The 13,079-nt window shown below is 39.4% G+C and overlaps 1 protein-coding gene and 2 pseudogenes across 1 annotated transcript; all 3 read left to right on the forward strand.

Moving 5' to 3' along the window:
• Positions 1-653: 653 nt before the first annotated feature.
• On the forward strand, positions 654-2,271 carry LOC146628869 (plasminogen receptor (KT)-like). Its single transcript, XM_085358144.1, has 3 exons — positions 654-784; positions 901-1,010; positions 1,903-2,271. Exons 1-3 carry the CDS (start codon positions 654-656, stop codon positions 2,028-2,030), a joined length of 369 nt encoding a protein of 122 aa, XP_085214270.1. The 3' UTR covers positions 2,031-2,271.
• Positions 2,272-5,168: 2,897 nt separating this feature from the next.
• On the forward strand, positions 5,169-7,992 carry LOC146628870 (sterile alpha motif domain-containing protein 3-like; annotated as a pseudogene).
• A 2,027-nt stretch (positions 7,993-10,019) lies between these two features.
• On the forward strand, positions 10,020-12,843 carry LOC146628871 (sterile alpha motif domain-containing protein 3-like; annotated as a pseudogene).
• Positions 12,844-13,079: the final 236 nt, after the last annotated feature.

Consider the following 13,079-nt stretch of genomic DNA (forward strand, 5'->3'; position numbering starts at 1 on the left):
TTCATAATTGCATTCTTCACTCATTCACAACATGGGCCGTTAAAGGGGGACACCCTTAAGTGTGCTCAGACTACTCACTAGTTTGTTTCAGCGGATGCTGGCTTTAAAAGAACAAACACTGTCAATTACAGAAGTCATTCCTGTAATTTCCATTGAACCTAAAGAGTGTACAGCCAAGAGTCGATGTCAGGAGTACGAAACACCCAGATTGTGGAGATGAAAAGTTTGTCACTTCCTCCTTCCCTAGAGCGTAGTGTTTGTAGTTGGCATGTTTACAGCAGTGGATTCCAGGGTTTAGTTTCATGACTTAAAAAAAATTCCAAAGAAACTTCTCAAGCATACATAGAAGTTCAGTCTGTGCTCCCAACTAATCACATCTCTGTTCACGTAATGTACACTTCCTACAAGTTTTTAGGGGCTTTTTTTAAAAAAGTACTAAGCCTTTGGTGCTTATGGAGATCTCTTTAAACTGTCTGTACTCTCATAAAACAATTAACTGATGAATCAGATGATTATTACAGCTCTGATCAACAGTAATTGACTGAAATTGATTATAACTGAAAATGAAATCTTACCAAGCAGGGAAAATTTTATTTCATCATTTCTTCTTAATTTATTTTTGTGTGTCTGTGTGCGCGCGTGCATGTGCCCAGATGGAGCGCCAGATTCTGATGCAGAACCAGATGAGAGAGCGGCAGATGGCGATGCAGATCGCCTGGTCCAGAGAGTTTCTGAAATACTTTGGCAGTTTCTTTGCGGTGGCCACAGTGGGACTAACTGCAGGGTGAGATTCTAACACCTCACAAAGATCTGACACAAACACACACAGACTCATCTCTGTGTTGTGCTTTTATCTTTGCAGTTAAATATTGTCTTCTGTTTATCATCATTTTTCTTTAGAGCTATTAAAAGAAAGAACCCAGGCATGCTGGCTCCCATCATACCTCTCAGTTTCATATTTGCCTACCGGATGGACAGCGCCTATGGAACGCTTATTAATCGTATGAGAGGTAAAGCTACACACTTACAGGCATCATCATCTTAAGGAAACCTGTTTAACATTTAAAAAGAGGGTGCACAGACGGGTAAATAAATCCTTATCAAGCATTATATAGTGATTCTTTGCTTTGGTTTTAGAGGATTATTTTACTTTGAACAGCAGAACACAGACTCACTATATCCAGAAAACACAGGCTCTAATATACAGTTAGGTCCATATATATATTTGAATACATGAATAGTGTCTGTTTACCAAAACAATTTCCACTTTCCGCTATGATGGGCATCTATATAATGTGTAGACGCCCAGCTTTCATATGAGAAAATCCACATTCAAATCGGATGAAGGTTTTGGAGTTCCGGCCCCTTAACGTGTGCCCCCCGCTTTTTAAAGGGACAAAAAGTAATTGGACATTTGACTGAAAGGCTATTTCATGGGCAGGTGTGGGCACTTCCTTTGTTATGTCATTATCAATTAAGCAGATAGAAGCCCTGGAGTTGATTTGAGGTGTGGCGCTTGCATTAGCACGATTCAAATGAATACATTTTATTTTATTTGTCCAGTACTTTTGATGTCCTGAAATGATGGGATTGCATTTTAGTTCTCACATTTTTGTGCAATCTTTTTGTTCAACCCACTGAATTAAGGCTGACAGTCGGCAGTTCAACTGGATCTGAGTTAATTATATTTAAAGTTGTTATATTTAAAATTAATTGTGGTAATGAACAGAACCAAAATGCTAAAAAAGAAAAAGTCTCTGTCCAAATGGACCTTACTGTTTACCAAATAATGCATCTAAATGTTTAACAAATATTGTGTTTAGTTATTCATTAATGACATTTTTAAAAAAGATTGCAGTCACTAATTATACCCATTAAATGTGTTTTTCATGATGTCTTTAGGGGAAGCTGAGAATATCATGGAGACTGAAAATGACCGTCTACAGTTACCTCAAGGGACTCCAACCTTTGAGAGCATAGAGAAGGCCCGCCGTGCTAAAAGCAGCCTCAGCGCCTTCTTGGAGAAATAATGTAATTAGTTATTGTCTAACAGCGTGGTTCCAGAGAGGAGCTGCAGCCACTGTACATTTCGTTTTCAACAAACCACAAAGACGGGGAAGTGGCTCACAAAGAAACCTCAGGTTTAGCTGTCCAAAACATACCCACTCCCTAAACGATACACAACTATACTTTATGTAGCATTAAGGTAAAAGCGGCCTCAGCTCCTTCTTGGAGAAATAATGTAATAATTTATAGAACAAACGTCCTCTATCATGGAAAATTTTAAGGCTCTGCTATTTCTCTCTGTCAGGTTGACCTTATTGAACGAAAGGCTCCTGACTCTTTGGGCTTAAATTGTTAGAAGTTAATGTGTAAAGTTATGTCCTCTTTCATATTTTCCACAGCCATTCAGTGGACTGGAGTGGAGCATATTTCACAGTTTGAGTGTGAGAGGATTCCCCAACAGAGAAACAGTGAAACTAGCAGAGCCAGAGCTCAGAAAAGGCCAGAAATATTAAAGATCCTACTTTGTGCATCCTCAAAACACGCTGGCACTCCATCTTCTTGTGAGCCCTTGAGGGTCGGCCTCTGTTTCCTCCCAAAGTTGTGGGGGCCTGCTGCATCCTCCACATAATATCTGTGTGGCAACACTTGATGTCTACCAAGAAGAAGGAGAGGAGGCGGCACAAGCAGGACAAGCCGAAACAGTTGAAGGCACAGGTGCAGACGGGGAGCTTTCAGGAACCTGTCTCTGAGCCAAACTTGCTGCACAAGTGTCTCCTGAACAGCTACCTGCACGATGTAGTGCTGCAACTGAGACCCGCCGTTTGCCTTTTCTGGTCGGCGAGTGGAGAATCGCAAAAGCTGGTCTGCAAAGAGAGCTTTAGGATGCTTCCTCCCACTGTCCACTGCATCGTCCATCCACAGGGTTTGCAGGGCTGGCTCAACCCATGGCTGCCACACCACTAAGATGTTTTCAGAAATATGCAAGCATGCAACAATCATGTTTTACAGTCCTGTGGTCTCAGCCTCAGATGCTTATTAAATCACACAAAGCTCATGTAGAAACAAACAAACGAACAAAATATGTTCTCCTTAATTTCTGTCAACCACACGTTTCCAGCTATCATGGTTGCTAGGCAACCTGGGCAGCGCGACGGAGGCTAGACCGTCCCATTTCACAAGCCTCGCCCTTCCGGCCTTAGCGGTCTTTGAGTACACGGCCCTTGAGGACCATTGAGGCTGCGTACTTTAAGGCTGCAGACCCTGAATTGGGATACAGCCATAAAAAAAATATTGCCGTAATATGAAGCGATAGACTTTTTCATATCGTCATCCATATGTGTCGTTATATCGAACAGCCCTATTTTGAACTCTCCTCGTCCTTTGAGTGCGCAGTCGCCTTTGTTATATAGCAAGGTATTTAAAATGAATAAATAAATATCCCGTTCATTTCAATACGCATGATCTGAGCATGCGCGGAATGACACGGAGCTATTCTTTGATCTTCTCAAAGGGGAGACTGTGACGTGACGGTCGACCGCACGTCACAGTCTCCCGTGACGGTTGACGTCACCATCTCTGCCACATGAGTCCTTAAATAGAGGTGCTTTAACACAGTTTACCTTTAGGACGGCCGCACGTAGAAAACAGTTTTCATTAATCTTGCGCTTGTAGTTAGCAAATATAAATTAATCACGTCTTTCAATCGTACAATACTGCAAGAATTAAGGAAAGCAATAGAGAACTCCTCATCTGTAAACATGTCAAACTCCGTTTGGGGCGCAATTTGCACTGTGGGCACTTATGCTCACAAAATTATGAGAAAAACGTTGGGATTTGATGACCAACGTTCACCCACTGCTGACCAAACTGTATGCGAGGCACCTGAAGTTCGCTGTGGTAACCAAATTTTACACGCGGAACATGAGGTACCATTGCCAGATCATCATATACCTGAACCCCGCTTCAGCAGCTGCAGAGGACAGCATAATCAGAATAGCGGTTTAAACCAAGTGTGTGAAATTCTTCACCCTGAACATATACAGCAGCAGCCTTCTGTGATTCAAAGACATCAGCTATGGGAAAATTCAAATCGAGATGCAGCAGACCCTGCTGAATCCAGGATCTCAGACCTAAGACCTAGTCAAAGAGTCTCAGAACACCATGATGAAATTGTGAACAGAGACAGGCCTCCTTTGGAAGGGAGAGAAGAACATAATGGGATTCTTCATAGAGGGGTTTCTATCATCAGGAGAGGAACTGGATTTTTAGGACAATCCATTACCACAGTGTCTAACATGTGCAAGTCAGCAATTGTGGCTATTTGTCCCAATAGAGGTACGAGAGAAGAACATTTTTGTACCTATAGGTAAATTTTTTTTAAAATGTTCCCTTAAAAGTACAATACTGGTCTTTAAAAGTCCAGAAATGCCCCTTTAAAGGTTCAATTTGAAATAAAGTACAAATCTGTACCATTTTGACCTGTACTGCAGTGACAGGGGCAGAATGTGGTAATGGGTCAGCATGGGAAAATCTGGATGGGCCTGGTTAATTGTAAAATTCATATGAGATGTGAGTGTGCTCATAAAAGCTACATGTTATAATCAAATCTGTTGGTCCTCTCCTCTGTACGTAAATTATCCTATGATGCAAAGAATATCTGTAACCTACCTTTGTGTAAGTTATGTTAAATTATATTAAAAAACACACACACACAATGACATGCAGGCACAACCAAATGATGTTAAAAAAAAACTGGTCCATTTCCATTTTATTAAGTTCCAGTTATAATTTTTTAATGTTTTAAATCTTTCAAAAACGTGAAATCATTTTACTGTTATGTTTGGCCATTTGCTTTTGTGCTTTAACTACATCCTAGAATTGTTCATTAATTGTGAGGTTTTTATGGAATTTGCAACATCAAGTTAAACCGAGGTTCTTTGGAAGTTAAAATGTCAAGCAGATTTTTATGTTACGGTGACTACATTTTGTAAGTTACAAATATAGTTCGCCAAGACAGCATAACGGTTTCTAAACAACTGCGCATTAATACCACAATGTTGTATTTTCATGTGTCAAGTTCGCAACGCGCATTAATCCCAAAGGCCGAAAAGGCAGCAGCGATGAGTGCTCCGCCTCCGCGCTGACTAGCGTTGACGCAGAAAATGACTCTCAGGGGGTTATCCACGGAGGAGCTCCTTAAAAGGTTGATGGAAGAAGGCATTGACGTGTCAGACGACGAGGCGCAAAGATTTACAGTAGAGTTAGCAAAAGTCCGAAGAGCTAGATTTAACATGGGCGAAAGCTAGCAGTTAGCGAAGTTTTAAACAAAGAAAGGTACAAATGTGGACTATTTAGACTGTTGGTGGAATGTTCAACGTCTGTCTGCCCGCCGTATTCGAGTGTTTTATCAATAAATAGTGACGAACCCTGTACAACAATGTAAAAAAATCAATAATTTCTCAAAACATGCTAGTATGTAAATATAGCTATTAACAAAATCGTTTTCTAAGCAAAATTTATAGCATCTAACTTGTTTCCCGCTCAAAGGGATTTTAAACAATGGAAGGCACACATTTGTACCATTCCACCTACTTAGTGGGATTTTCGAATATGAGAGCTGTAAGCTCTGCGCAGGGACACTTACTTACATTTTTATATTACCAGTTAATTTATATTAACAATTAATCAAGAGAATTAATTGTAACTTCCTTTTGGGGAATATAGACAGATTCACAATGATAGCTTATTATTATTATTATTATTATTATTATTGACCATAATGTCACTTTAAAACTAAATTTGAAAATGGTTTTATTTTTATTTCATACTGTACTTTATATTTCAGATAACGATGTAGATGGATTGACGGTAGACTGTGGACTCACTGAGACCATGGTTGCATATCTTTTTGACAAGTCTTTCAAAAAGCAGCTGAAGTTCAGAGACTTCACAAACCGCTACAAGGAAGTCATCATCACTTTACAACCGGTCGACCCATTTGAAGGTACAGTTGAAGGTCCAGTGTCCCAAGCAAACCAGAGGTAAGTTGCGATAAATGTCTAAATTTGCATATGCATTTAAGTGCTTGCAAAATGGCTAGTTAATGCTGTTTTCCTACTGTATTGCAGTTCTATACCTTCTTGCCGTAGACTGCCTGCAGTTATTTCCATTCCAAAATTCCCACAAGATGTCCAGAGTCGCTTGGATCTCAAAGAACCAGTCTAGAAAGAACAGAAGTACTGAAACAAAATAATTGGGACTCTTTATGAAATGCTGTCATAGTACACAATGTAAGGGTTCCTTTCTGAATAATTACATTAATTTCTTAATATTAATATTGCTGTTGTAAGAGAGGCAGAGAACAAATGCTTAGCCCATCTGCCTCCCAATCTGGAGACCAGCGTTCGAGTCTGGCGTGACACACGGTTCCAATGAACTGGAAATAGTGGTAAAACCATACATCCTGTGTCTCCAGACCTTGTCTGGACTATGATATCCAAAGTGTTCATTTTCGAATTTGCTCAAGAGTAAATTAATAATTCAGGACTGCAGTCAATTAATTAATGAAGTTTGGGAGAGGTGTGGCTGTTTGTCCACGCCCATTTTTAAAAAATTAAAATCAACTTTAGCTACATTGATTTGACATTGGTCTACAACATACTATTTACGGTAATAACAATATGATTAGAAGAATTGAAGAACAGAAAAGCCCCCAGGAAAGGATAAGAGTAATCAGTGTACTGTCGGTTGTTTTTCTTATGTTTGAAACAGGTACCCAACCCACTCAGACTACATCCAGGTCATCAAAGCCCTGATTGTGAAGTATCCTTTCTTAAGAGATGTACACGGAAATGGTTATGTGAGTACCTCTCCTTTTTTGTTTCTTTTATAGATTATATTAATATAAAGTAAGCATAATTAACTACTTATATACATTTGAAACAACTAGGACACCTGGCACAGCCAACTCAAGAGAAAGTTCAAAGCAGAACGGGCTCCCCTAATCAGCAACGAAGAAGTGAACCGGGTTAAAGAAAAGTTTGTATGCACGCAGAAACATCGGACCACAGAGGAATCGAACAGCTCCTGTCTGAAGAGACTGAAGCCCTCTCTCGTAAGTCCTCACACCCTCAGCCTCTAAGAGCTAAGGTAACATATAGTCTTATTATGTTCACTGTAAAGCTAAAAGTAAACATTAATTGAAAGAAACATGTTAACAGATAACATTAACATAGAAAAAGGAACTTCACAGTTGATTTAACAAAAGTCAGCTCAACTTGCAATTCCTATTCAACATTTTTGCATTTTTTTCAAAGCATTTGGTGTACAAATTACCGCATTTCGAGTAACATTAACTTATCAGATTTTACTTATGATAATACTGATATCTGCTTTGACAAAGGATTCGTGCTTTGTGGGGGAAGATGCAGCCTCCGTTGATGCTCATATCAAGGTGCTAAATGATCAGCACAAGAAGCTACATCCTGACACAGCACTGGTGAAAGACCGCATGACAAAAAACTTTGCATGGAGACGTCGAGAGGTAGCTGAAGGAATGTGTACTGTGGACCTATTAAAGAGAGATCCATTCCTGGGGACATCTGCAGGGGTAAGAATTGTTAAGATGATTGGGGAAACAGCTAATGATTTTTTTGTCTCTAAATCTGATTATTATTTTCTGTACTAACTGATTAATCAATCTGTTCATTATCTTTAGAATTTTTGTTCAAGGGTTAAAGCACTTTACATTTATCTCCAGTCTGTGTCTTTAAACATGTCAAAAGTTTAAATCCTCAATGTAAAATGTCATTCTTTTGTCTATTCTGCTCTTTTCATTTCCAGTTGTGTGATGAGGTTGATTTAATGCATCCCTGCCAAGACAACATCTGTCGCCGCTTTAGCGAAAACTTCACTGCTGTTCTTCAAAATGTTCTTGCAATAATCATGTTTTACAGTCCTGTGGTCTCAGCCTCAGATACTTATTAAATCACACAAAGCTCATGTAGAAACAAACAAACGAACAAAATATGTTCTCCTTAATTTCTGTCAACCACACGTTTCCAGCTATCATGGTTGCTAGGCAACCTGGGCAGCGCAACGGAGGCTAGACCGTCCCATTTCACAAGCCTCGCCCTTCCGGCCTTAGCGGTCTTTGAGTACACGGCCCTTGAGGACCATTGAGGCTGCGTACTTTAAGGCTGCAGACCCTGAATTGGGATACAGCCATAAAAACCATGAAAAAATATTGCCGTAATATGAAGCGATAGACTTTTTCATATCGTCATCCATATGTGTCGTTATATCGAACAGCCCTATTTTGAACTCTCCTCGTCCTTTGAGTGCGCAGTCGCCTTTGTTATATAGCAAGGTATCTAGAATGAATAAATATATATCCCATTCATTTCAATGCGCATGATCTGAGCATGCGCGAAATGACACGGAGCTATTCTTTGATCCTTTGATCTTCTCAAAGGGGAGACTGTGACGTGACGGTCGACCGCACGTCACAGTCTCCCGTGACGGTTGACGTCACCATCTCTGCCACATGAGTCTATAAATAGAGGTGCTTCAACACAGTTTACCTTTAGGACGGTCGCACGTAGAAAACAGTTTTCATTAATCTTGCGCGTGTAGTTAGCAAATATATCTGTAAACATGTCAAACTCCGTTTGGGGCGCGATTTGCACTGTGGGCACTTATGCTCACAAAATTATGAGAAAAACGTTGGGATTTGATGACCAACGTTCACCCACTGCTGACCAAACTGTATGCGAGGCACCTGAAGTTCGCTGTGGTAACCAAATTTTACACGCGGAACATGAGGTACCATTGCCAGATCAGCATATACCTGAACCCCGCTTCAGCAGCTGCAGAGGACAGCATAATCAGAATAGCGGTTTAAACCAAGTGTGTGAAATTCTTCACCCTGAACATATACAGCAGCAGCCTTCTGTGATTCAAAGACATCAGCTATGGGAAAATTCAAATCGAGATGCATCAGACCCTGCTGAATCCACGATCCCAGACCTAAGACCTAGTCCCTTGGAAGGGAGAGAAGAACATAATGGGATTCTTCATAGAGGGGTTTCTATCATCAGGAGAGGAACTGGATTTTTAGGACAATCCATTACCACAGTGTCTAACATGTGCAAGTCAGCAATTGTGGCTATTTGTCCCAATAGAGGTACGAGAGAAGAACATTTTTGTACCTATAGGTAAATTTTTTTTAAAATGTTCCCTTAAAAGTACAATACTGGTCTTTAAAAGTCCAGAAATGCCCCTTTAAAGGTTCAATTTGAAATAAAGTACAAATCTGTACCATTTTGACCTGTACTGCAGTGACAGGGGCAGAATGTGGTAATGGGTCAGCATGGGAAAATCTGGATGGGCCTGGTTAATTGTAAAATTCATATGAGATGTGAGTGTGCTCATAAAAGCTACATGTTATAATCAAATCTGTTGGTCCTCTCCTCTGTACGTAAATTATCCTATGATGCAAAGAATATCTGTAACCTACCTTTGTGTAAGTTATGTTAAATTATATTAAAAAACACACACACACACAATGACATGCAGGCACAACCAAATGATGTTAAAAAAAAACTGGTCCATTTCCATTTTATTAAGTTCCAGTTATAATTTTTTAATGTTTTAAATCTTTCAAAAACGTGAAATCATTTTACTGTTATGTTTGGCCATTTGCTTTTGTGCTTTAACTACATCCTAGAATTGTTCATTAATTGTGAGGTTTTTATGGAATTTGCAACATCAAGTTAAACCGAGGTTCTTTGGAAGTTAAAATGTCAAGCAGATTTTTATGTTACGGTGACTACATTTTGTAAGTTACAAATATAGTTCGCCAAGACAGCATAACGGTTTCTAAACAACTGCGCATTAATACCACAATGTTGTATTTTCATGTGTCAAGTTCGCAACGCGCATTAATCCCAAAGGCCGAAAAGGCAGCAGCGATGAGTGCTCCGCCTCCGCGCTGACTAGCGTTGACGCAGAAAATGACTCTCAGGGGGTTATCCACGGAGGAGCTCCTTAAAAGGTTGATGGAAGAAGGCATTGACGTGTCAGACGACGAGGCGCAAAGATTTACAGTAGAGTTAGCAAAAGTCCGAAGAGCTAGATTTAACATGGGCGAAAGCTAGCAGTTAGCGAAGTTTTAAACAAAGAAAGGTACAAATGTGGACTATTTAGACTGTTGGTGGAATGTTCAACGTCTGTCTGCCCGCCGTATTCGAGTGTTTTATCAATAAATAGTGACGAACCCTGTACAACAATGTAAAAAAATCAATAATTTCTCAAAACATGCTAGTATGTAAATATAGCTATTAACAAAATCGTTTTCTAAGCAAAATTTATAGCATCTAACTTGTTTCCCGCTCAAAGGGATTTTAAACAATGGAAGGCACACATTTGTACCATTCCACCTACTTAGTGGGATTTTCGAATATGAGAGCTGTAAGCTCTGCGCAGGGACACTTACTTACATTTTTATATTACCAGTTAATTTATATTAACAATTAATCAAGAGAATTAATTGTAACTTCCTTTTGGGGAATATAGACAGATTCACAATGATAGCTTATTATTATTATTATTATTATTATTATTGACCATAATGTCACTTTAAAACTAAATTTGAAAATGGTTTTATTTTTATTTCATACTGTACTTTATATTTCAGATAACGATGTAGATGGATTGACGGTAGACTGTGGACTCACTGAGACCATGGTTGCATATCTTTTTGACAAGTCTTTCAAAAAGCAGCTGAAGTTCAGAGACTTCACAAACCGCTACAAGGAAGTCATCATCACTTTACAACCGGTCGACCCATTTGAAGGTACAGTTGAAGGTCCAGTGTCCCAAGCAAACCAGAGGTAAGTTGCGATAAATGTCTAAATTTGCATATGCATTTAAGTGCTTGCAAAATGGCTAGTTAATGCTGTTTTCCTACTGTATTGCAGTTCTATACCTTCTTGCCGTAGACTGCCTGCAGTTATTTCCATTCCAAAATTCCCACAAGATGTCCAGAGTCGCTTGGATCTCAAAGAACCAGTCTAGAAAGAACAGAAGTACTGAAACAAAATAATTGGGACTCTTTATGAAATGCTGTCATAGTACACAATGTAAGGGTTCCTTTCTGAATAATTACATTAATTTCTTAATATTAATATTGCTGTTGTAAGAGAGGCAGAGAACAAATGCTTAGCCCATCTGCCTCCCAATCTGGAGACCAGCGTTCGAGTCTGGCGTGACACACGGTTCCAATGAACTGGAAATAGTGGTAAAACCATACATCCTGTGTCTCCAGACCTTGTCTGGACTATGATATCCAAAGTGTTCATTTTCGAATTTGCTCAAGAGTAAATTAATAATTCAGGACTGCAGTCAATTAATTAATGAAGTTTGGGAGAGGTGTGGCTGTTTGTCCACGCCCATTTTTAAAAAATTAAAATCAACTTTAGCTACATTGATTTGACATTGGTCTACAACATACTATTTACGGTAATAACAATATGATTAGAAGAATTGAAGAACAGAAAAGCCCCCAGGAAAGGATAAGAGTAATCAGTGTACTGTCGGTTGTTTTTCTTATGTTTGAAACAGGTACCCAACCCACTCAGACTACATCCAGGTCATCAAAGCCCTGATTGTGAAGTATCCTTTCTTAAGAGATGTACACGGAAATGGTTATGTGAGTACCTCTCCTTTTTTGTTTCTTTTATAGATTATATTAATATAAAGTAAGCATAATTAACTACTTATATACATTTGAAACAACTAGGACACCTGGCACAGCCAACTCAAGAGAAAGTTCAAAGCAGAACGGGCTCCCCTAATCAGCAACGAAGAAGTGAACCGGGTTAAAGAAAAGTTTGTATGCACGCAGAAACATCGGACCACAGAGGAATCGAACAGCTCCTGTCTGAAGAGACTGAAGCCCTCTCTCGTAAGTCCTCACACCCTCAGCCTCTAAGAGCTAAGGTAACATATAGTCTTATTATGTTCACTGTAAAGCTAAAAGTAAACATTAATTGAAAGAAACATGTTAACAGATAACATTAACATAGAAAAAGGAACTTCACAGTTGATTTAACAAAAGTCAGCTCAACTTGCAATTCCTATTCAACATTTTTGCATTTTTTTCAAAGCATTTGGTGTACAAATTACCGCATTTCGAGTAACATTAACTTATCAGATTTTACTTATGATAATACTGATATCTGCTTTGACAAAGGATTCGTGCTTTGTGGGGGAAGATGCAGCCTCCGTTGATGCTCATATCAAGGTGCTAAATGATCAGCACAAGAAGCTACATCCTGACACAGCACTGGTGAAAGACCGCATGACAAAAAACTTTGCATGGAGACGTCGAGAGGTAGCTGAAGGAATGTGTACTGTGGACCTATTAAAGAGAGATCCATTCCTGGGGACATCTGCAGGGGTAAGAATTGTTAAGATGATTGGGGAAACAGCTAATGATTTTTTTGTCTCTAAATCTGATTATTATTTTCTGTACTAACTGATTAATCAATCTGTTCATTATCTTTAGAATTTTTGTTCAAGGGTTAAAGCACTTTACATTTATCTCCAGTCTGTGTCTTTAAACATGTCAAAAGTTTAAATCCTCAATGTAAAATGTCATTCTTTTGTCTATTCTGCTCTTTTCATTTCCAGTTGTGTGATGAGGTTGATTTAATGCATCCCTGCCAAGACAACATCTGTCGCCGCTTTAGCGAAAACTTCACTGCTGTTCTTCAAAATGTTCTTGCAATAATCATGTTTTACAGTCCTGTGGTCTCAGCCTCAGATACTTATTAAATCACACAAAGCTCATGTAGAAACAAACAAACGAACAAAATATGTTCTCCTTAATTTCTGTCAACCACACGTTTCCAGCTATCATGGTTGCTAGGCAACCTGGGCAGCGCAACGGAGGCTAGACCGTCCCATTTCACAAGCCTCGCACTTCCGGCCTTAGCGGTCTTTGAGTACACGGCCCTTGAGGACCATTGAGGCTGCGTACTTTAAGGCTGCAGACCCTGAATTGGGATACA

The sequence above is a fragment of the Diplotaxodon limnothrissa genome, linkage group LG7, assembly GCF_057381915.1.
Source record: "Diplotaxodon limnothrissa isolate DT_005_m linkage group LG7, D_limnothrissa_male_GT1.1, whole genome shotgun sequence".
Classification (NCBI taxonomy): domain Eukaryota; kingdom Metazoa; phylum Chordata; class Actinopteri; order Cichliformes; family Cichlidae; genus Diplotaxodon; species Diplotaxodon limnothrissa.

Excerpts from the sequence above, each read along its gene's own strand:
- LOC146628869 (XM_085358144.1), top strand. The coding sequence starts at position 654 with ATGGAGCGCCAGATTCTGATGCAGAACCAGATGAGAGAGCGGCAGATG. Across the intron at positions 785-900 it reads ACAGTGGGACTAACTGCAGG|AGCTATTAAAAGAAAGAACC; the intron begins GTGAGATTCTAA and ends ATTTTTCTTTAG. Across the intron at positions 1,011-1,902 it reads GCTTATTAATCGTATGAGAG|GGGAAGCTGAGAATATCATG; the intron begins GTAAAGCTACAC and ends TGATGTCTTTAG.